The sequence below is a fragment of the Melanostigma gelatinosum genome (assembly GCF_949748355.1).
Source record: "Melanostigma gelatinosum genome assembly, chromosome: 16".
In the NCBI taxonomy this organism is placed as follows: Eukaryota; Metazoa; Chordata; class Actinopteri; order Perciformes; family Zoarcidae; genus Melanostigma; species Melanostigma gelatinosum.
In genome coordinates this window covers 7,071,390-7,096,055 of record NC_136649.1, presented here as the reverse complement: position 1 = coordinate 7,096,055, position 24,666 = coordinate 7,071,390, and the positions used below count along the sequence as shown (strand labels likewise).

The 24,666-nt window shown below is 41.9% G+C and overlaps 1 protein-coding gene across 3 annotated transcripts in view; it reads left to right on the top strand.

The window, feature by feature from the left end:
• The window catches only part of gabrb1 (gamma-aminobutyric acid type A receptor subunit beta1), a gene marked incomplete at both ends in the record, with an annotated part of 39,432 nt that extends 15,300 nt beyond the window's left edge, over positions 1–24,132 (top strand). For 2 of the 3 annotated variants that reach the window (XM_079287060.1, XM_079287061.1), the window contains 6 exons: positions 10,945–11,165; positions 16,047–16,129; positions 21,043–21,186; positions 21,819–21,971; positions 22,925–23,178; positions 23,791–24,132. In XM_079287060.1, coding sequence (XP_079143186.1) covers positions 10,945–11,165; positions 16,047–16,129; positions 21,043–21,186; positions 21,819–21,971; positions 22,925–23,178; positions 23,791–24,132 — 1,197 coding nt within the window. The remainder of the gene's footprint in view (positions 1–10,944; positions 11,166–16,046; positions 16,130–21,042; positions 21,187–21,818; positions 21,972–22,924; positions 23,179–23,790) is intronic. The other variant, XM_079287062.1, reaches the window with a different exon arrangement.
• Between the last annotated feature and the right edge of the window lie 534 nt (positions 24,133–24,666).

Genomic DNA, 24,666 nt, shown 5'->3' with positions numbered 1-24,666 from the left:
CTGGATCCAGAGTGGGCTTCTTAAGAAGAGGTTTAATCACAGCTACTTTAAAGGACTGTGGTACATGACCAGTTACTAAAGACAGGTTGATGATATCTAATAAAGTTGTGCTAATTAATGGTAGCACTTCTTTAAGCAGCCTAGTCGGTATCGGGTCTAAGAGACAGGTGGACGGTTTAGACGTAAAAATTGTTGAAGTCAGTTTGTCAAGGTCAATGGGTGTAAAGCCATCTAAACATATATCAGGGTTTACAGCTGTTTCTAAGGTTACTCTATTTGTGGATGTTGATATCAGTGCTCTTACCCAGCTTGTAAGGGTGTCATTGTTAAAAGAAAGTGGTGATTATCACATAATAACTTTGGCATTGATCTGGTTGTCATAATCGGTCTTTTATGGCGAACATCTATCAGTTGGTAACATGTCGCCTACTGGAATCATACAGTCCAGTGATGCTAGTGATAATGATCTTCATCATAATGATACTCCTAACCCTGTTGAAGGTTGGTGTGTTGTAAGACAATATGCCGTATGGGTCTAATATAAAATATGATTCGATTAACATGAGGCGGTGCACTGAACAACTATACATTACTCTGTTCACTGGAAAGGAGGGTGACGTGATTAGCTGCTGAAGCTGCATGTGGTGTCGAATCTTGAGGTGTTGATGATGATAAATCGACCTGCAATCAGATCGCTGCGGTAGACAATAATGTCGTCCGTGGACGAGATGGGGCGCTTAAATCAATAGGGGGCAGATTCCTCCTTTGGCAGAGGTGATATAAGTCATATACACATCAGATACGTGCCAGCTCTTGATGATTCTCTTAGTGTCTTGATTTAACGAGACAACAATCTTGATCATCTTGAACAGGCTGTCTGCTGTAGTGAGCATAGCTAATCCTGTTTGTCCCTGCTGTGTGCTGTTGAGTCCGGAGCTGTTGGGGATGATGTATTGACCTGCAATCAGAATGCCACGGTAGACAATAATCCCAGCCACGGTCAGTGTGGTGAGTGAATCCGTAAAGGGGCTCTGATTCATCCTCGACATGTAAGAGACCTGCCAGGTTTTAATGCTTTCTGAGCTGTGTCAGCATCTTGATTTTACAGAAAATAATCTTTTAATCTCCGGCACCTATCAGTGATAGGTGCCGTCTTGGTGTAATTGAGCAACGCTTTAGAGGATTCACCATCAGGTTGTGTTTTGAATGTTGTGTTGAGAAGACAATGTGGCAGCAGTTTATTGAAAAATTGCAACGTGAAAATATGCAATATGCTAAACAATTGCCCAGAGCGGTTAGTTTCAAACACATGCATGAAGTATTCACTAAATTTGAGAAATACTTGGATGCAAAATGTCTTTCATCAATCGTAAACGCCTGCAGTGTTTCCAAAGACATGATGCCCCACAGCAGCATATCCTCTGCTGCTATTAGCAGTAGTAGAAGTCATATTTATTTTATTCTTCATGTTATTACTCATAGTATTGTTATTGGCATTCTATTATACTTACAGCTACTATTATTATTTGTATCAGTCCCTTTTCTATTATTATTATAGCTGTTGCGCTAGTATTGTTGTTGCTGTCTCTCTCGCTCTCTCTTTCTATATATATATATATATATATATATATATATATATATATATATATATTTATATATATATATATGTCTCTCTCTCTTTTCAACCCAACCGGTTGAGGCCGATGGCCGCCCACCCAAAGCCAGGTCTTGCCCAGGAATGTTGGGTCTCTGTAAACTGCAGGGATTGGTTTAGACCTGCTCTATAGTGTCCTGTGATCACTTCTGTTATGATTTGACACTATAAAATAAATTGGAAATTAAATGAAAATTGGTTATACCTACACATTGAGCACTATTATTTGATTCAAAACCAAAGAGTGCAAAATATATCTGTTATTATTTCTACCACGCTTGTGAAACTCTGTTATGCCACAATTTTAAGCAACAATGCAACGTTTTGTTTTCACAGTGTGTCATAGCCACCTTAAGCAAAAGTCTAAAATACACCGACTGTAAACACATCTCCAAACCTAAATTCTGTTTTAAGCAACCCAAACCACAAGACGCCATACCTTGTAACACACTGAAATACTGCGAGGCGTGTGAAGAAACATCTGCATAAGTGTGCACCCACTCGCACTGCGGAGAGCAGAGATTGGAAAACAAAGTGCCGCATGAATATTTGATTCCGTCAAGGGAAAAAAGAAAAACAAACGCGGAGAAAGTACATCATGTTTGAATTGGAGACTCTGCATCATAATGAAGAGCATGAGGCAAAATTTGCGTGCTTCAATAAATCAAAAATGTGTGGACACTTTTGTGAAATGCTACAGACTGCCAAACTACCTCAGTTAAAAAAAAGCACATAATGCACCCAGATTAGACAACTCTATCGTGTTGAAATACTTTGTGAGAGATGGGATCACACCGCTGGTGACGATGAGAGGGTAGCAGGGTCATTCTAATGTATGACAAAGCATCCGACAGTGCTGGATGGAATCATTCAGTTTGCTACCCATGCGTCTCTCAAAAACACCTGCTGCCTCAGGGTTTGAGGATGTGGAGAAAGGTTATTTTCCCATCAAGTTCAACACGAGTATGACGAGATGAGTGACAGCAAGAAAAAGGCTTTCATGAAGTTTTATGATACAGTCCGAGGAAAATCCTTTTGTTTTCAATCAGAGATTCGGCGCTGCTGCGTAATGATGTGGAAGTGTTGCGCATGACTTCATTGATTTATCGTGAGACGTTTCTTGTGCGCACACAGCGAGATCAGGTTGCATTCACCATTCTGACATCTAGCTTGATGGGGCTATTCAAAACACTATTTTTTACCTAAAAGACACTGTGGCTCTCACACGTGAAGGCACATACGCCACACAGGAAATATTCAGATGCGTCTATACTGTAGCTTTTAACATGTAGCGCAGGGATTCCCAAAGTGGGGTGTGCGCACCCCTGGGGGTGCGCGAGCTGCCTCTAGGGGGTGCGCGAGAGGAAAAGTGTAATGGCGGTGCAGTCCTGTCTCCTAAAAATTACGTTCCCCCAAAACTAAAATGCATTCTCAATTACGTTTTACCATGAACGTATTTTCTCCCTGATTACGTTTGTGTTTGACGTACAAATACGCTTCTCATCAACATATCTTTGTCATACTCTAGTCTTTATTATTTTTCTGTAATCTGCCTCGCCTCTACCCCGCCACCCACAAGTTATTGACCCGCGGCCTGTTCCGAGGGCTGACAGACCTGACGATCGGGCGCCTCACGGCGGGGACGGCTGGAGACCTCGCGTCCCGGCGCAAATGAGTGAGCGCCCGCCACTCGGAACCATAAAACCAAGTCCCGGATTTCACCCGGGGGACATTCTGGAGGTATTGTGACCGGGTGATGTGCCTCGTTGCTGGGGAGGTATGAGCCGAGAGTGGCGGGGTGTTATGGAGGTATATATTACTACTCGGTGTTGTTCCCGTGCGTGGATGAGCGCATTTCTGCCGGAGACAGGCGGCGTGTTGTGGTGGTATTCTGACCGCGTAATAGGGAGAAGGTAGAGGCGGTGGTGGAGAGGGAAAAATGTTAAAGAGATGGTGGAATGTATGATTGGAGAGAGAGAAGCGAAAAAGTTGGACGTGATCCCGGTGTCCAACAACACTGTCGCGCGCATCGATGCTTTGTCCGAAGACATCCTGGCTACATTGGTCGGTCGCGTGAAGAAGAGTGAGTTTTACTCTCTGCAAGTAGACGAGCCTACAGATGTGGCCAATCTGGCCAATCGTCCGTTACCTTCGTAACGTTACGTCCGTTACCTTTTGGAAGGCACGGTGCAGGAAGAGTTTTTGTGTTTTTTATCTTGTAAACAAACGCCACGAGCGAGCAAACTGTTCTCTCATTCGTCCGATTTTTATGCGGCTCTGTTGCTTTTTTTTTTTTTAAGGTGTGTGTGTGGGGGGGGGGGGGGGGGGGGTTGGGGGTGCGTGAACCCGGTCGGGATGTAGAAGGGGGTGCGTGGCCTAAAAAGTTTGGGAACCGCTGATGTAGCGCATACAGAAAACATTGAGATCAAACGTGTATTCAGTCATCATGGGGAACAGCTGTTCACAGCACACTATGTGGGCGGGTATGATGCAGCTACAAACACCTGCGTTAAGTGTCAAATGCCATGTGCAGTCTTATTTAATCCTGACACCAAAGTCTCTTACGGGAAGCTATATTAAAATAGTAGACGCCTTGGAAACACAACATGGGCGTCAGGTGGTAGTGTTGTGGGAGTGTGAATGGACACCATTAACAATATCAAATCTTGGGGGCCAGTTACAAAACAATGGATAGCCTTGACCTTATGGTCTCTTTGGTGGTCATACCAATGCCATGAAGCTTTATCACAAGGTTGAAAATGATGAACAACCAGACTTCGTTGGGCATCTTCACGAGGAGCCCGTTGGCCCACCGCACATTATCAACAGGGATCTTTATTCTCATGATTATTTTGGGTTTGTGAAATGTACTGTGCTCCAACCAAAAGGCTGGTTCCACCCTATGAATTCCTCCGGAAGGCTGTGCCATCGTTGTGTGATTGGGTGTGAATGTTAGATAAGAGTCCTGATGGGCAGATGGCACCTTGCATGCGGTAGCCCCTGCCATCAGTGTATGAATGGGTGTGAATGATGACATGTAGTGTTAAAGAGCTTTGAGTGGATGAACGATACAAGTACAGTCCATTGACAGCTGTCAGGCGTGTGGGGATATAATGTAATAAATAAGTAAGTATCTTTTACATGACACTTTCAATATTGTTTCCTTTGCACTATTTGTGCTTTTAGCAATTTACAGAAACACTTAACTTGTATTTAGCAATTGTTTAGCAATATTGTTGGTCGGTGTTACATTTTATATATATTTACATATACAAACCTATTTTTCCAATTATTTGTGTGTACATAAAAGTACTATATTTATGCTGTGTCTATTTGTATCTTCGTGTAAATTGTGTGTTAGTATATTGAGAGTGTTTTTGGCCACTTGGGGAAAGCACAACAAGCTGTAAACTACAATAGTAACACCTCATCACATCCAGCAGACACAGAGCAACGTTAGCATTCATCTGGAGTCGTGTTTGCGTCTACCCGATGAATGAAATTCTAATATTCACTGTTCTTTTAGCACTGGGTTGGTCTCCACCAACTCCTGGGAAAAAAACTATTCCGTCTCAATGTCCGTCTGCAGTTTGATGCTTGGCAGGAAGTGTGCGATGGATTTATTGGAGCTTTCTTCATGAAAACAGCTGCCTGCTGCCGCTGGAAATGAGGTTGACGCTATGCACCATAAAACCAAAACAAAAAGCTAAAAGGGGCTCAAAAGCTCTCTGGAGCTGAGGGGAACTGCAGAGTTGGTGGGTTTGTCACAAGTGAGGCCTTTCCCATTACACACAGTCATTTCATCCACATGCCACCCCACCGCCGGACCCACCCCCCTTTCTTTTGATGTCTGCGGGCTGCACCGAGAGCTGTGGGTAGAAGAAGAAGTAGGTCAAACAGGAGCATACTGCAGTGGTTTGCGTGCCATAGGAGCCCATGTTCTGCTGCTCTGCTTGTTTTTGTGCTGCAGAAAAAAATATATGGACAGAGAGGTAGATATATATATATATATGTAGACATGTAGAGAAAGAAAGAGCACAAGGAAAATACAGCAGAACAGAAGAGATCGCCTTTCGTCCGTCAGCGCAGAGTATCAGAGAGAGGGGAAAAAAAGAAAAGAAACCAAGGGCATTTGCTGGTCCTGTTCTCCTGTCCGCCTGGAGCTCGGTGCGGTGCGATGCTGCAGCAGTGGTGGAGCTCCGCCTCCCAACTCGATGAGGAAGCAGTTTCTCACTGCTGCCTCATGAGCAGTGATGTCATCTTTAGGTTATTATTTGCTACTAACGGTTCCATCGGCGGGCTAAATGACTAATCCGTCTGTTTTTATTGCTCAGTGGCTTTGCTGCTGTGCAACACAGAGCATGACGCTTGTTTCTTTTCTTCTGTTGCCGTACACAGATATTGGATATTGAGGCCTGACACTGCTTTTGTGAAAGGAAGTCTCAATTCTCAATATTATAGAGATTCCCAGGTGAATTAAACAAGACTTGGTGGATATTTACGATGCATATTGCAAACTACTGTCAGGGTCACTGCAATGTTTCATTTGTTGGGTATTTACTAAGATTACAGAAAAAGATAAGATGAGTTTATTTGAATAAAGTGCCACTGAAAATGACCTGGTACTCGACTGTTTAAGTCACAGATTCATACCTGGAAAACAGTTTGATGACAAATTGACTGTTTTTGCAGCAGAGCCTGGAATATTGGAGTACTACAATCATGCAGTCTTTAACCCTGCAAGGAAGTTTAGCCTATGTTGTCGGGGCAGTCATGATCAAAAAAAAAAAAACTGTATTTCTTTCATTTGAAGGTCCTTGTAAGAAGCGTGCCTTGCCTTTTTTTCAGAAAGTTAGCATTTCCTCCCAGCTTGTTGGGAAATGCATGCCTAAGCATCTTTGCAAAATGCAACGAATGCTGGAAAGCCAGAGAGCTGTGAGTGGAATCTTAACTGCAGCTCTGCACCTCCGATTAGCTTGATAGAAGAGGAGTGATGCAACGTTCTCCTGCCAGCTGCCCCCAAGTTAACGACAGTCAACTGAAGCGGTCGAGGCTTTTAGGAGCTTAGATACACTTACATAAATGAAGCCGTTGATTTGCTTGTCTCTGATTGCTTCATAACTAGCTCTTGTCATGTATTTCCTCAGTCACCTTGATATTTTGACGACCAGCAGCCATCCTGTTAGCCAATGATCAGCTTTGTTTTTCTTACTATGTACCTGCAACCCTGTAGAGACGGTGTCTGCTCAACAGCCACCACAAAATAGAGTTAAATGGACTCATCTAAAGCTGTACTAGTAAATCATTTAACACCAGATAATCATATAGATTTTATTTTGTCTTACTTAAACCTGGATTTGTCATGAAGAATATGTCAGCCTGAATGAATCCCCCCCCCCCCCCCCCCCGGTCGTATTAATGCTCACATTCCGCGATGCACCGGCAGAGGAGGTGGAGTAGCAGCCATCTTCGACTCGAGTCTATTAATAAACATTACAATAAACAACCAAACAAAGGTATTGTTAGATATACTTACACATTGCCATGGCCTCCGGTACCACCGTACGGAATCCTGGAGTTATCTCTAAACAGGATGTGTCCTTTAGCTCCCACATGAAACACACTTCAAGGACTGCCTTGTATTAAATACATAACATTACAAAAATCAGACACATCCAAAAGAATGTGGAGAACTAGTCCACGCATTTGTTACTTCTAGGCTGGGAAACATAATTCCATATGATCAAGCTACCCCAATAAGTCTCTCAGCCTCGTCAGCTGATCCACAATGATCCACAATGATCCACAATGATCCACAATGATACATGGTGAATGGACTGTACTTGTATATCTCAAAGTGCTTTAACACTACATGGCATCATTCACCCATTCATACACTGATGGCAGGGGCATGGTTATATAATATTCATACACCACAGGAACAGCCTGCTGGAGCTAATTGGGGTTATGTGTCTTGCCCAAGGACACATCGACATGGACTAGCGAGCCAACCGCCGATCCTCTGGTCCTGCTCTACCGCTGAGCCACAGAACGCTGCCGGCACGTGTACTGACGAGGAAAATAGATCCTATTCCTCCCATATCACTGATGCTTCTCTGCAGTGGCTCCCTTGAGTACCCTATTACCCCACGAGATCAACGTTCTACCAGAATGCCGGGTTTGCGATTTCTAAAGTCAGAGCCTAAATGGGAGCCTAAATGGGAGCCAGAGCCTTCAGCTCGTCATGCTTCTCTCCTGTGGAACCAGGTAGGAGTTTGGGTACCAGAGGCGTTATACACCCTCTCCACATGTGGGAGTGGCCTCGAGACCGTGGAGATGTTGTGCTTTCTCGTCTTGCAGGTTGCCACGGATCCCGGTCCGTCTGGATCGTGGCTGCTCTTGTTGCCGTGGTTCTGCTTGACACCCACTGCTGCCATAATTATTATGAGTCATATTACTGTCATAGTGTTGCTGATGTCGTTGCTATCGTTGTTGCGGTGTCTCTGTGTCTTTCTCTCAATTTCAATATATGCTGAATTGGCATGAATTGGATGAACACGGGCAATATTATGTGGAATTGATCACATAGTAATTGGTATTTGTGTGTAGATTGTAACACAAATTTGTCAACACCCTAAATTACACACAAATAGCAATTTGAACACGTGTAAACCAGTTTCACAACTGCACACATTAGATTATTACTTTATACAATGTTCACAATGATCCCATTTTAAGGCAAATCAACTTCAATACATTTAGCTGTAGGTCAAACACTTTGCCTATCGAACACCGTCCACATTTCAAAACATTAACAACAGCATGAAGTCTGACAGCCTGGTGGAAGTTCCACAAAATAACAAACACCACGTTTTGCAACATCTTATTTTACGCCCATCAGGAACCATCCGGATTCTTTGAATGCAAAGAGAAACCACTGAATTGCCGCACACAGAACAACAAAGGCATCACACATCCAGAAGTGCGGCATCAGGAGAAAACCAAATCTTCAACTTTAATCATACGTTCAATAAAAATGTAACATATAACCACCAAACTAGATCTTCCTCCCTCAACCTCAGAATGAATTAACATCCCCTCCTCAAAAAAAACGAAATCATTTTCAAATCCGTCAAAACTTCTAATTGTTATCCCTTTTTTTAATATTCATCTCTAATGGTTATTTGCATAAAACAAATATAGGAAATATAAATTGTATTTTTATTGATAAGCATTAAAACTACATTTTACAAGATTACTATTGCACACGTCATGATGATGACTAATGTTTGCTGACCAGCGCATGAAGCATCATAATGTTACTGAATGGACCCTCTGTCCGGAGCCAATGTGTCTCTGAGATTTGTAGTTCCCTCTGTAGGATTATCAGAGACTAGCAACTACAAAGGGACTAGCAACTACAAAGATGGCAATCTCCCGATCGCATATTCTTACTGAACATGGGCCGATAACAATCAGCAGTAAAAATGTATTGAACTCTAAGATGGTTCAACTGTGTGTTTCACATGCGTAGTTCACGGATCAACTGGTCCATTACACCTCCAGTGAACAGCAGATGTTGTTGCTGCCTTGGCATTTAAGGTGTCACTGCCAGCTTGAGAGACTCATTTAAGTATATATTCCTTTAGATCTGCATTCTATCAATCTACACTTTTCATACTATTTATGGCAGGGATTATTCTGGCATTATTACATTTTGTAATTACTTCCCCATATATATATATATATATATATATATATATAGTTTACTTATCCCAAGGGAAATTACTGTGCAGCAGATGCAATACAAAATGGAAAGAGTGCAAATACAAAGAGTATTATATAAAGATATATTTGATTGCATTTCAGAGTCTAGGCTACAACAAACTGTCCGGAGCCAATGTGCTGGTGTCAGCAAAAACATGCTCCTGTACTCATATCATCTGCAATCCTGCAGCATGTCAGTCTCCCTGCCTGTGAATGTAAACTACATGCTCTCCTCCACATTACCCATTGTCCGCTTGGATTGTTTGGTTGCTACATTGTTACAGGAAACAAAGTTTTGAATTGGAGTTATTGCAAACTGCAGTACATTGTGGGCTAACTGGACGCCTTGTAATCCAAAGAGAAACAGGCCGTCACGATCCATACTCCTGGAGGAGAGGATGTTCTTGTATCTGGAAAAACGACAGTTTAGTTGTTGTAAATGTGACGGTTACAAAGTGTAAGTGGCAAGAGAGTGCCATCATTATGTAACACTGGATAACAGCAGTAATGGTTATTGAATAATGTGACAACAGACAATAACAAGTTTTTGCATGTTCTGTGACGGCACCACCTGCTCATCATCTTCCAACGTGTACGCCAAGCAGACCTGAGAGCTGGCAGCCTACGCTGGAATGCCCCATGTACATGACACCCAGCGCCCCCCCCCCCCTTGTCTTTAATACACCACACTCGCGCTCACTTCACTTCAAGAAAAAGGATCTGCCGCAAAACATCTGCAGCAAAAATAATAAAGCAGTGAAAACACTGCGAAAGCAACTCCTTCTGTGTTTGATATATACTCTAAACGGCAATATAACAGGTTTATATTTGCACTCTTTGTATTTGCAGTCTTCCCACATAGCCTAAGTGCTGTACAGCGAGTTTTATCAGGGAAAATAAAGTTTTATTGTATCTTATCCCAACCTGCGAGAGGCAGGAATGTGCCACAAGGCATCAAGTCTGCCAGTAATGTTAAAGAAGAAGAACTTCTTTTGGCCCTGTACTGAAACACAGTACGTCCAATAAGCAAAAAGGAATAATCGTCCATTACGAATGAATGTCTTGTATTTTCTCTTTTGCTATTGTGTTTTATGAAAGGTTATGTTTTCTGAACTGTCATTGAGTTTTGACTCTCAGGGCCACTGAACATCAAATCACGTGACTAGCTTTTCAAGTGAGTCATGTCACTAACAACACTAACGATTCACAACTGACGTTACAAAATGTCCTTGTTTAGTTTTGTGTTTTGCACGGTACACAAACAGTGGTCTCCTGGGTGAAAGTCCTGGGATTGTTTCACCCATCCACCAGCCTTTCAACCGACCCTTTAGCGTGTGTCGCAAACACTCCGTGAGTCAGTGTCGGATGCCGACGAGTACTGATCAAACTGCGATATCTGACGCAGTGAGAACAGCAGTCGAAGAAATCAAAAAATAAAGGAAATTGCGCAGGGCAGGAGCGATCCATGAGCCGTTGACCCATTCATGTTGATGTGCTAACATCCTCCTTTCTTTTTCCCACAGGACTACACCATCACCATGTACTTCCAGCAGTCCTGGCGAGACAAGCGCCTCTCCTACACAGGCATTCCTCTCAATCTCACTCTGGATAACCGGGTGGCAGACCAGCTCTGGGTCCCTGACACCTACTTCATTAATGACAAGAAGTCCTTCGTACATGGGGTGACAGTCAAGAACCGGATGATTCGACTGCACCCTGATGGAACTGTGCTCTACGGTCTCAGGTGAGAGCTGTTTCTACTCTTCGCTCGGGCCCGCAAAAGTCCGTTGGCGGCCCAAAGTAGTGTTCAGCGCGTCAAACTACTTTTTGCTCTGCTCCACTGCTTGACTTTTTGATTTTCTCATAATCTTTTTTCATCTTTTTATGTTTTTTCCTTTTATTGTTGAACCCGTTGTTGTATTCTGCAACAATACGTTCCTCCTTGTATTATTCCAAAGGAACTCCATATTAAATTTCAGAGGTTATGTGCAATAGCATTGTGTGGCGTCGTGTCTGTTTCGCCGCTCCCCTTTTTTCACAAATTGACAGTTTTATCCACATTTTACGCTAAACTTTTTAGATCCTTGTTTTAATCCATATCTTTTAAACTCGGAGTACGATGTCAGCCAACACGTACTAGATCTCTTCAGTTTAACGTTCCCGAGACCGGACAGCCTGCCGGGGCTACTACCGGCTTGTTTTCAGCTTTGTAACGCTACGGAGACCACAGATACTGAGTGTCTACGATCGGGCAAACGGAAAAAAAGGACCCTCTGTGAATCAGCTTTCACCTTTGCTATGTTCATGCGCCGCCGTTGCCATAGCGAATAATAAGCACATCTTGCGGCAACCTTTTCCCATCCTCAGAGCACGCTGTTTGGTTACCACTGCAGAAGGGAGTCCTGTCACTGATTATAGTGCCTGTCAGCCAGTCACACTGCAAAGTTGGAACCAAGTGTTGTGTAATGATCGGTAAATAAGGGAAAAAAGTGTTTCTTTCAAGCAATAAGTCGAACAACTTTTTTTATGATTAATGATTACCGTACTTTCCGGGCTATAGAGCGCACCGGTATATAGGCCGCACCAGCTGACTGTTAAAAGAAAAAAGAATCGGTACATAGGTAAGCCGCACCGGTCTATAAGCCGCAGGTGTCCCCGTTGAACAGCAAGATGCTTTTAACAGCACTAAAGTTGTCTTCTTATCTGAACATCATAACATGTCGCTAGCTTCTAAGCTAATTTTAACATTACGGCCAATGGGGAAATGCTAACCGCGATTAGCATTAGCGAATATATAATATATCTTTGTACATCTTTTCATGCAGCGGGTAAATCATTTATGAAGCCTCTTCTGGTGCAGTGTACATAGGGCCGTGCCCTCTGCAGCACAGCACAGTTGCAATGAAGTGAGCTGTGTGGAGGTAACGGAGGGAACGGGCATTTAGGAGTGGGGACAAGGACATGTTTAAAGAGTCAAAATACAGGTTTAGCAAGGCAGTGAGAGACGCTAAACGACTGTACTCTGAAACTGCAACACCAGCTAACCCTGTGTCGCCATAGTATTCTGAAAAAAGAAACTAAGATGAGCATCCATCAGTGATAAGGCAGTGAACGACAGTGATCTTTTTGGTAAAGATGCAACAACAGCATTAAATATCATAAAGTATCAGGGCTCTTAATGAAACAAAATGTAATTTTAAGTAAAATGGCTTTTTAAATAATGCAGCCATTTATGTAGAAAATGTGATTCTTTGATTTTCATATTAAAGAAAACTTCACATGACATGTGATCTCATTCATAATCTTTTCTTTCCTACAAGGATATGAATGTATATAATTGTAACATTATATACAGAAATATAAATAGCATCACATATACATAAGATGTATATAAATAAGAATTATATATAGCATAACAGCATTACCATATAAGTAATAATGTTAACAAGCATTCATGTATTAGATCTTGCTTCAGACACGGAATGGCTGAAATATTTGTTTAAAACAGGATATAGCACATACCGGTAGTTTTCTTCTCGTTTGATCATTTTATGTCTTCATAAAACAGTTGCTAATTTTACTTCTTATGCTTTGGTGGCTATTGTGAAAAATAATAAGATATTAAAGCTGCAAGCAGCAACGATCGGGCCGTTTGCACCTTTGCGCACGTCAGGTGTACAGGATGGAAGGCGATTGGCTCAGCCGAGCATTTCCATGACCATTGGACGCTGCATAATAAGACATTGTTTCCACTGTGGAGTCTGTGGCACTTGAATTGACATGCTGCACATTTGCACACTTCCTGTGTCCATTGTGTGGTGCTTGAGAACATGCGCTAAACATTTTTGTTCTGTTTGAGACATATTTCTACAATTCAAATACACAATGACGTAAACTCAACACAAAGATCAATTGAAGGGGGTGTATTCATTGTACGTAAATTGGCAGGAGAACGAGGAGTCATAGAGAACGTGAGAGGCAGTAAATAGTGTGAATTTACTTTTAATTAAACGCTAGCATTTCAAGTTACAGTTGAGCGACGCCATCTTGTTGTTTAATGGCGAGTCATGTAAAATGGCCGCCACACCAAGGCAACACCGTTCCTTGAAACCTCAATCTTTTAATAACTTTTCATCGGTCAAAGGTCTTTAGATTGTACAGACCAAAATTGAGGGTTTATCTGATGAATTATTTAGTCTGTGTAAGTGGCGAATGGCAAATGGCCCACTTCCTGTTGGGTTTTAGAGCATGCTCCAAGAGACCTTTTGAAGTGTACATGTGATTCATTTGCTTTTCAAATTCCATCCTTTTAAAAACTCAGTATTTTGATGATTTTTCATGATCAAGTTCTTGAGATAGCACTGATCATGTTCATGTACAAAATGTCTGCAGCACTGAGCTCTGCACAGCCATGATGAGCAGAAATCCAAACCACTGCCACGTTCAGCAACAGGATGGACTCTTTATCAGAGATGCACACGATGCAGATAAATGTCAAGTTCATTTCCAACCTGTATATGTCAAGTACAAAAAAAACCTTCCACTGAACCTTCATCCACTCATTCAAAGAGGTGTTATGCCTCTGGGTTGGATGTGTAGTACGTTACCTCTCTGTGTGCTGCAGTAGTTAAATACTTTAACTGTGAGTGTTGAAGTACATTCTTGATCTTGGAATTAATCTTCTCTTAACTCTTAAAAGATTTGAGTTTGAAATGTACGATTGAATTTTCTGCATCGAGTCATAATCGTTGAGAGAATCGCGATGCATCTAAGAATCGATTTTTCCACCACCCCCCCCCCCCCCCCACATGGCACCCCCTTATTTAACTGCAACGGATGATTACTTTCACTGTCAGTTCGATGAATCAGTTATTTTCTCGCAAAATCAATTAGTTGTTTGGTCTCTAAAATGTCAGAAAAAGGAAGCTGAGATGTAAACATTTTAACAAACATTGTTAACAAGTTATCTGACAATCCATCTTCCTTGCAGTTTTTGGTGTTAAAACGTCAGCAAAAATATCCATTCAACTCTCAACAATTATCCAACAGATTAACATGTTGTTTAGTTCCAGCCCAGACGTGCCTATTCCACAGAACATTCTATATCCCAATCAATGAGCATCTGGACCTTCGTTGAGAGTCTGCAAGCATCCAGTTGAAGGAAGAGCTTCTGAAGGACTTCCAAGAAGGCTTTCCAGTTTCTTGACGATAACTTAAGAGCATATATTAAACCCATTAAGAGTGCACATGCAGAGGCAATGTCTCCCAAATCATGCAGAACTTGTACCGTCTTGATCGCTATCCCATCGTCGGCTGGAGGAGAGCGGGCACGGCCCTCTGAGGCTTTGCTAGCTAAGCTGCGAAAGCAACATGCTCAGAAGATGTTGGTTCTCTGTGGATCGACCTCCATACATGAACAAACGTTCTCACTGACGATCACCTGTCAGCTGTCCTTCACATCTCACCTCACACATTCAGCCTGACTTCAGTGCACTCGTTCAAGCCCAACACAGACTCCAGTTCTCACACTGAACTGACAAACAGAAAATGAGGTCATTGGACAACAAACAATAGTAATAAAAGTACGAATTGATCAGAAACATGATCCCTGTCAGTGTTTCACTATTACATATAGATATTACATGTGTATATATGTTTGATCATTGTTCCTGTATAAATACACTGTTGTTCAGTTTGGGTATCGCAAGGGTTTGAAAAATTGTAATGTAACTTGTAACTAAAGCTGCCAGACAAATGTAAATGTAGTGGAGTAAAAAGTACAATATTTCCCTCTGAGATGTAGTGGAGTGGAAGTACAAAGTTGAATAAAATGGAAATACTCACGTAAAGTACCTTGAATTTGTACATAAGTACAGTACTTAAGCAAATATACTTATTTGTTTGTTATATTCCACCACTGATCATAATATTTACTCTTACCACTCACAGCTCATCAAAACTATACAATTCACTGCTTTTTATAAAGAGGTGGAATAACATAGAGCAGGATTGAGTTCAGTCTATTGTCCCCGGGGGCCCCATGACTATACATGTCCACTTACCTCTTAAAAGTCTTACAACCAAGACCAACAGCAACTTGTTGGCCAAAATGAACTCAAGTTATGGAGGGAATCTAAAGCATCTTGATCTTCTTCTTCTTTGGGGTGTTACGGCAGCTGGTGTTGCATTACTGCCACCATCTGGATGTAAGAAGTATCTCAGTCCTAATTCACTTAAAGGGAATGTTTTATGTTTAGACAACACATATATTTAGTCCAGAAAACAAGAGACAAAATTAGGTAGACTTTTTAACTTAACAAAGGCATGTAAGTAAACCAAACATCAATCCCCCTGATTCATTTTTTGGAGTGAGCAGGCAATGGACTCGTTCTCTTATGAAGTCCAGGGTTTTCCCCAGGCATTAGGAAATTCAAGTTTATTCTCTCATGAAAGTTGAATGCTGGATGTGTAAAGTGTGGACTGAATTGCCCATTTGTGCTTCTACTCAGTGAGGATTCCTACTTGTGGAGGTACTGTAGTGTAAGGGCAGTGTGTTATTGCTCACGATGGATTTTTCTTCAGATATCAGTATATGACTGGAAATCTTTTCTTTTTTTTCTTTCAGGATCACCACGACAGCTGCCTGCATGATGGACCTGCGCCGATACCCACTAGATGAGCAGAACTGCACCTTGGAGATTGAGAGCTGTAAGTGGCAAGTTTGTTGTGTGTGTGTGTGTGTGTGTGTGCATGAATGGTCATAGAGATGCAGCCACCTAGATGTTCCTCTCCCAGCCAGCTGGTTCCCAGGCAGTTCCTAGCCAACTTACAGTTTTGTGTGTAGAGTTCACGATAAACATGCCCATTCATTAAATTGCAGTGTGTCACCATGAGATGACGCTTCTTTCACAAAATGCATAAACCAACTGAAGTACACAAAGGATTTGACTTCTTTGTTTGAGGCCATGGTTTTCACTCTGTTTCTTAGACTTGCAGTATTTACTGGAACGTACATTTGGTTTGTCTCCCTTTAGTTTATCAATTGTTGTACCTTTAATATGTTTACTAGAATAAACCCTGATTTTCAGTGGTGTAATGTGGCTAAGTGCATTTACTCAATACTGTACCTGAGTACAATTTTGACGTCCTAGTACTGTACTCAGTAGTATCTCCATTTTATGCTACTTTATACTTCTACTCCACCAAATCGCAGAGGCAAATATTGTAATTTGTTTTCCACTGCAAATAACAATACATATAACATATTACCAAGCTTTAGTTACGAGTTACTTAGTTTATTTATATTTTGTATGAATATATACTATATTATTATAGGTTAAGCCACCCAGCAGTATACTGTATAAAGTAGTTATTTAACCTTTACCAGACGCAACATGTAAGTGATAAACACATAAATGCATCAATATGAAATGGGCCATTGTCCATAATGAATAATTACTACTTGCTTTTTGTACTTTAGGTATATTTTAATGCTCATATTTTTCTAATTTTACTGAAGTAAGATTTTGAACTGCATTAAACAGGTTTGGTGTGAAAGCACCTAAATGTTGGAATTGTGCAGACGTTAACAGGTTTAAGGTTTATGGTCACTGCAACCCGAGGCTCAAAGTGGGCCGGTACTCACCAGTACGTAGTACCCTCCTCTGCCCTCTACTGACCCGGTTCTCTGGTTGATTCATAACGACGCAGCAGCTCATAAGCCGTATGGACACAAAAGCAATGTGCAGACGAGGAGGAATGGTGGGAACGAGGGTACCGTCATTTATTCATTCATTCATTTAAAATCTGCTCTGTTGATTTACGGAACAATAGCGAGTCAATCTCCATAGCACCCCTATTTGATCGAATTCATCCCCCGTTGTTTAATTATCTATGTTCAAATAAAGTAAAAACAACAAAATGACTGGCCGAGATACATGTGATTATTGTTTAGCTGTTGTAATGCACGCTAAAGAGGCGAGGAATCAGAGGAACTCAGAGACCACAGTCTGTGGGAGAAGTCATCCACTCCTAATGGAGGGTTGTTGAGGGATGGACCTCCGCGAGACAATACGTCTGCAGCGAGCTACTGTAGTCCAGGGATTTACACCACTCTCATGGCAGAGGAAGTGCCTCTGTGACCACAGCAGCAGGCTCCAGGCTATTTTAAGCAGCAGGGCTGAGTGCACACCTTTCTGCTTGTCCTCGCATGACATGTTTGTTATCCGATGTTGCAGTACTCTTAGTGCCATGACTGACTCCAGACAGCCTTTGTGGTGGAATGGAGGATTCCCCAATTCCCTCACAACTTAAAACTGGCATCTCCCGTTCCAGAGGTGAACCCTGGCGATGGAAGACACAGGGTTTTTGTTTCCAGAATGTCAGGTGTGACTGCAGTTAGGGAAGGATGCTCAGCATTTGTGCCAAACTGGATTGAGACAGAGGCCTCAAAACCACCTCTGGATTGTTCTCTTTGTGGAGGAGTCCCAGGGGGGGCAAAGACATGGCTTGCAGACATTGTACCTAGCGCCGCTGACAGCGCCATCACCACTGTGTGGGTGCAAAGTATCCTGATTGTCTTCCGAGCTGCTGTCCGCCACCTTCAACACAAAGCACCGTAAAGCCCTCCTCTCTTAGCCACAGCTCCTCCATAAGCCAGCCAGCACAGAACTTGAACGCTGCATGTAGCATATCCGTCTGCCAGTACACCAACAGACACCGCTGGACCTCTTCATCGTCTTTAGTTTTTGACCACTTGACGCTGATGAAAAAATGGCAGAAGAACTACGATCGCACAGCTGTTATATGTTGCAAGTGCAGATGTAACTGGGGTGCAAAATGAATCTGCACAGCTGTGCATGCGTACGGTGATGGATCCAATAGTGACCCCTTTGAGAGGGCAAAGCCAATCGGATACAGAACCTCAACCCAGCCAACTCCACAGCAGGAGGAACGTGTTTCTCACTACATACCCAAAATAATAATAGAGCCATGTCATGGCATATTGGAATCTGTTTGTAAATAATATATCGGCTGTTAAAAGAAGCTCTGTGCACTTCCTCATGAATACGTAATGGTGAATAAGGTTATGAAACTGTCCTTTAAAGTTATTCATAAATATTACCTTTGCGTTCACTATGCGCAAAAAACAAAACATGAACGCAAACTGCTCTCTCTGGAATGTTTCTGTGGGAATAGTTATTGTACAGCGGATTTTAAAACACAAACCGACATCACAGCAGAACTGAACTGAGTATTTAAATCTTGCCGATGTGTAGGCATATGAATAAAAGTCATGCATTGATAATAATGAAACATGTCTGCAGCTAAACCATACCTAGGTCTAATGATTTTGTCCATTACAAGTATGACGTCATTTTAAAATAATCTTCTCACATCGCCTACATTAAGCAACAGTAATGACAGATGCAATATTTCTTCAAAATCTCTGTGCACGCTACGTTTTGTTGAATTCTGTCTCGCAAAATACATTCAAACCGTCAACAAGAAATGATAGTAACAGTGAAATGTTCCAGGTCCAAGAAAAAACAAATCAGTGAGACTGATGAAGCAGGAACTAGGCCTCTCCTTTTCTGTTCAGCTGCTGAACATATCCAAGCTTCCCATAGGCTGAACTGAAACAACAATAAAGTCTCTCTGCAGGCTGTGTTTACAGCCGGAAGCAGAGTGAAACAGAACCCCGCTGCCCTCTCAGTCATTGGAGCAATTGAATTGGGCGAGCTAGTCTCTCTCTCATGATTCTCCATCTGATCGAAAGGCAGCAGAAGGGTTGTAGGGAATTAGCTTTTCTTCTCATCCACTTAAGCCTCACTGACATGAAGCCCAGAATGTTTTCTGTATAACTGTAATTAAGCTCCTAAAATTTGACAGAAGGCATTTGGACGCTCGCCAAGCTATTTTCACTTCTGCACCCTATAGTGGTCACGGGATGACTGGTGTTCCAGAGATCCGACCTTCTTGGGTTGTGGCTGCTCTTCGACTCATGGCAGTCGTAAGCCACCAGCAATCTGATGGTGTTGGAGCCATATGGCTTCCTCCAGTTGCGTTTCCTGGGCCGGATACATTGTCTCCTTCCATTAACACGATGGCAGCAGTAGCAACTGCCCTGACAAGGGTACAAGGGCTGGGTGTCCTGTATCCTCCCAAGCCAGAGGGATGGGTACTCTGACCAGATACAGCTTGCATTGCCCCGTCTTACCTGGTCTAAATGACAGCTGTTTATACCACTGGTTCCTTTGGAATGAAGATGCTGACAAGCTGGTGTATAAGTGGTATCCTGTCCTCTGGCTTTGCCTCGATTGTATGGCGTTTTTTTTTGTGTGTGTGTGGGTTCTGTCGTGGCAGAAATGACGAGAAGAGTCGTGGTAGTGGGAGCACAACAAATCCGATGTGTTAGTTCTTACGTCTTACTCTTATAGTCTAAATTTAGCCCCTTATGTCACTTAACCACCAATCAAATCCCATCGATTGAACCACTAACAAAGCACATCTGGTCTCCTCGTTATGTCATGCTCTCTTGTCCTCGTCTGGGTCAAGATAACATTTTGGCAGGACAAATGATACTCATACAGGAAATGTTTTTCGTACATCAGCCCAATTATCTGGATTCTGTTGTGTCCTGTGTGGGAAATGGCGTTGCTGGCAGTCTCATTAATCCTCGTCTCTTCCGGCTTTCATGTGTTTGCCCACCGTTGCTCCTGTGGACAGGACTACCTGATGTGGTCCTACACTATATCATCATGTCAACCTATAATTTGGCAGGCAATTTTCCTTCTTCAACCTTGTTTAAGTCTTAAATACCAGTCAGTTAACAATACATCCATACAAAGAAACAGAATCTCTATTTCAAATTTCATTTCCTTCCTGTATTTTGACCAGTTTTTGTCAATTATTTACTATGTTAATCTAAATTTTTTAAGATATAGATCTGAAATAATTAGTCACCATCTGTGAAGTTACAGGAATTATGTATCTTTTCAATGATTAAAAACTGAATTTTAACAGTTTATCAATGCTTAAAGCTAATATACACTAATAAAACACATGTATTCAACGTTTTTGTTCCATAATTAAACACAATATCTGTCAACTAACACAGAAATCTAAAAAAAACTTTTCTGTTTGCATGAATATGTTTGTAATGTATTTACACTTGAATCCAACAGTTTTAACAATCTTTTTACGTTAAAAAACTAAATTTACTTTAAGAAAATAGAAATGTTGTGAAAAATCTGTAATCGTGACAAAACATGTTATTATACATTTGACATCTAAATTCACTGTCTACTTTTATATTCTCAGGATATTTTTATATATTTTTACAAAACAGGAAAAAGTTTGTTTGTAAAGACAAGGCCAACCAGACTACATTTAAACTTCTCCAACACGAACTCTGTCAGGTAGACCAGATATGTAAACAGCTGTGATAACAGCATTCTCACCTGTCCAGGTACCAAAGTGAGACAACGCTTCTGAATCCAAACTAAACACGGCTGGTGTCACGATGTCATTCCGTTCACTGCATTGTGCCTGAATCCCAATGTGCTTGTCCCCGTGTTTCAGTTGAGGTGTAACTTGTTGTATTCCCCTGCCTCTCCTAGATGGATACACCACTGACGACATTGAATTCTACTGGCAGGGAGGAAGCAACGCAGGCTCGGTCACTGGGGTGGAGAACATTGAACTGCCTCAGTTCTCCATCATGGACTACCAAACCCAGTCCACGAAAGCTGTGTTTGCCACAGGTAACAGAGTCTTATGGTATCAGCTCAACTCTTTTCACCGCTGCTTTTTAGTAAAAAAAGAATGAAATTTGTTGTACAATAATAATACCACTTTCTTTTCTTTCTTTTTGACATAATACTGTTTTCATTTACTAATTAAGTCCAATGCATTGACAGAATCGTTACAACTTTGTCTCCACTGTGTATAGCTTCAGTATTTTTACAGAGATCCAGGTTTATATGTTGACGGCTGAGACATTGAGTCAAGACAAAGCCAGTTACTCTGTGGACTCCAGCCCTCTAAACCTCTCTTTAGTCTCCTTCTGCTCTTTCTCATCCCGTGTTTTCATTCATCGAATTCACACAGTTTTCATTGACGTAGATTTAGCTGTTTCTCTGATGAAATAGTGATTGTTCATGGCTCATAACAATGCATGTCACCAGCAATCATCCCAAGCTGCCGCACTGGCCCGTCTGTCTGCTCCAAAAAGTGCAGGTTAATATCAACAGCTGTGTTTTATTTCAAGTGATTGATCCCGGAGACTGTTGTCTTTCTGACTCTACATCATATTTTATATTTCATTGATTTGCTGCACGACATTAACAACGTTCTTATGAATCTGAATACATATCTGTAACCCTGTGTGTAACAGGCTCTTATCCACGTCTGTCCCTGAGCTTTAAGCTGAAGAGGAACATCGGCTATTTCATCCTGCAAACCTATATGCCCTCCACCCTGATCACCATACTGTCCTGGGTCTCCTTCTGGATCAACTATGACGCGTCGGCTGCCAGAGTAGCCTTAGGTCAGTGACTTTTCAATTCTTTACATCAGCAATGATGTTTGCTGGTGTGAGTTTTAGTCATGTTAGTGGCATGACTCTTTGAGGCAATGTCTGTCTGTTGGCAGTCAGTTAGTCCACCTCATTGGTCCAGACTGTGTCACCACTATTCCATGGAATGCCATGACATTTTGTTTTACAGACATTCATGGTCCTCAGGCGATGAATCCAAATAACTTTGGTGATTCTCTGACTTTTCATCTCCGTTATCAGATCAGATCAGAATGACCGACAGACATGTGGCCTCTATTAATAGGGATTAGTCACCACAACAGTGTCAATATTAACTGCTAAATATCCATCTACACTTTTTATTTTCATACCAGATCTGCTAGTCATTCAGTATGCTCAGTAACTTTACTTTAAAAAAAGACTTAACAGTAGTGGCAAAGTAGATCAGGTCCGTTGTTCCACATAGTCTCAGTGTCAGCTTTGATTCCTGGCTCTCTCCTGTTTCACAAAAATTCTTTCAACATGATCACCGGGTGGTATTCATGCAGAAATTGTTTGCAGGATTGTAGACACTTGAGTTAGTACTCTTGAGACTTTATTTAGATGGATGGATGGATGGATGGACTGACGTTATTGTCCCCACAGGGGACCAAATGTGATAACTGTGACTTTAAGGATACAGGAAGGTTCCCTCATTGCTGTTAGATCACTAAAAGGTAATGCGCAATCCCAAAATATTCACACAGTCCACACAGAAACAACCTCATCCCCTCGGTTGAAACTGCTCAATTCTGTCTACTTGATGTTAGATCCCAGCCGGACAATGGTTAAGCCTGCTGATGTTTCCAGAGGCCTTTATTGTTGTTCAACCGTCATCCTTATGTTGATGAACATAAATTGACTTTACTTTCAGCTGAAAGACCTCCTTCTAACTGTCCCCTCCCTCCCCATCTGCTTGTCTGCAGGTATAACCACGGTGCTGACAATGACCACCATCAATACCCACCTTAGGGAGACTCTTCCCAAGATCCCCTACGTCAAGGCCATTGACATTTTCCTCATGGGATGTTTTGTGTTTGTCTTTCTGGCCTTGCTGGAGTATGCCTTTGTCAACTACATCTTCTTCGGTCGAGGTCCCCACCTGCAGAAGAAGGTGGCAGAAAGGGCTGCCAAGTCCAACAACGAGCATAAGAATAGAATGGAGAGCAACAAAGTGCAGGTGGGAAAGGGGCTTAACTGCTTTCATTAATGACATCATAGAGCCTGTTGTCTGACCATGCAAATAGGCAGAAGTGTTTGGTTCCCAGTCAAAAGTGGGATTAAAAGGCTGCCTCCCAATGGAAAAGAAGAGCAGAAATGTATGGCAGTCAAATGCGTTGCTCTAACAATAATGTTCTTCTGCATGCTACAAGTCTTGCTGGAGGGTTTAGCTCTCCAAATTTGACAGAAGTAGTTGTGTCGAGAATCAAATAGTGAGGTACAAACCCGGCCCACTGTAACACCTCCGTATGCCTGGCCCATTGCTGCATAATGTGGACGTGATAGTCGGTTTCAGAAAGTTGCAAAAAAGGTTGGATGCAAGTGTTTCAAATGCGCTTTTGTTCTACTTCCACCTATTTCCAGCTCCTAAAAGAAAACACTTCCTGCTTCCTTCAAAATCGTTTGAAAAACAGTATTGCCGAACAAAGGTTTTACCTGTATGGGACAGTCTGGAACGCAATGTTCAAATTCCCATGCGTTTCTCCTAAATATGATGCTGCCAATTGACTTTTCAATATAGTGTTTTGGTTACAAAATGAATTTAATGACATGTGATAACCTTCTTCCTCAGGTCGATGCTCATGGGAACATCCTCCTGACCAACCTAACCAGCGACATGAGTGGAGCAGACATGATGGGCGTTCTCAACGACCCTCGGGCTACCATGTTCTCGTATGACAGTGCCAGCATACAGTACCGCAAGCCCATGACAAGCCGAGACCTCTATGGGCGACCGCCCATGGACCGGCCAGTGAGCAACAAGAAGAGCCGCTTGCGGAGGAGGGCCTCGCAGCTCAAAGTCAAGATCCCCGACCTCACGGATGTCAACGCCATAGACAAGTGGTCTCGTGTCATCTTCCCAATCGCATTCACCTTCTTCAACCTGGTCTACTGGCTTTACTATGTCCATTAGGGTGGCAGTTAGTGAGCCTGTGTGGCAGCGCCACTGCTAAAGATTTGATAGAAAAGCTACCTAGGTCTTGTACAGCAATGGAAATGAAGGAGCGCTCAGTCCATTTGTACAAATCCTGTTTTGGAATGAGTAGTACTGGATGTCTTTACAATGTAAATAAAATTGAATATATAAATATATATATATATATATATATATGTGTATATATATAAAACAGAGTTATAATTTATTAAAAATCCTATCACTTTTCCTGTACTCATCTATAGAAAATAGATAGATAAGAATAATGGAATTTAAACATGCCGAAAAGACTTTGGTGACTCCAACATTACGGGCAATGATCTTTCAATTTGCTCGATCTCTTTTTCTTACCTTCTGTTATCTCACTTTTTTTTGCATGTGAATGGAACACGACTTTGTGTTAGCTTAGGTATAAAAAAAACAAAACAAGAGAAAAGGAAAACCAGAGCAAAACAAGTAGTACGGTAGTAACTAATGACATTGTAATGAGTTCGTCCTTATTTGGTTTAAACC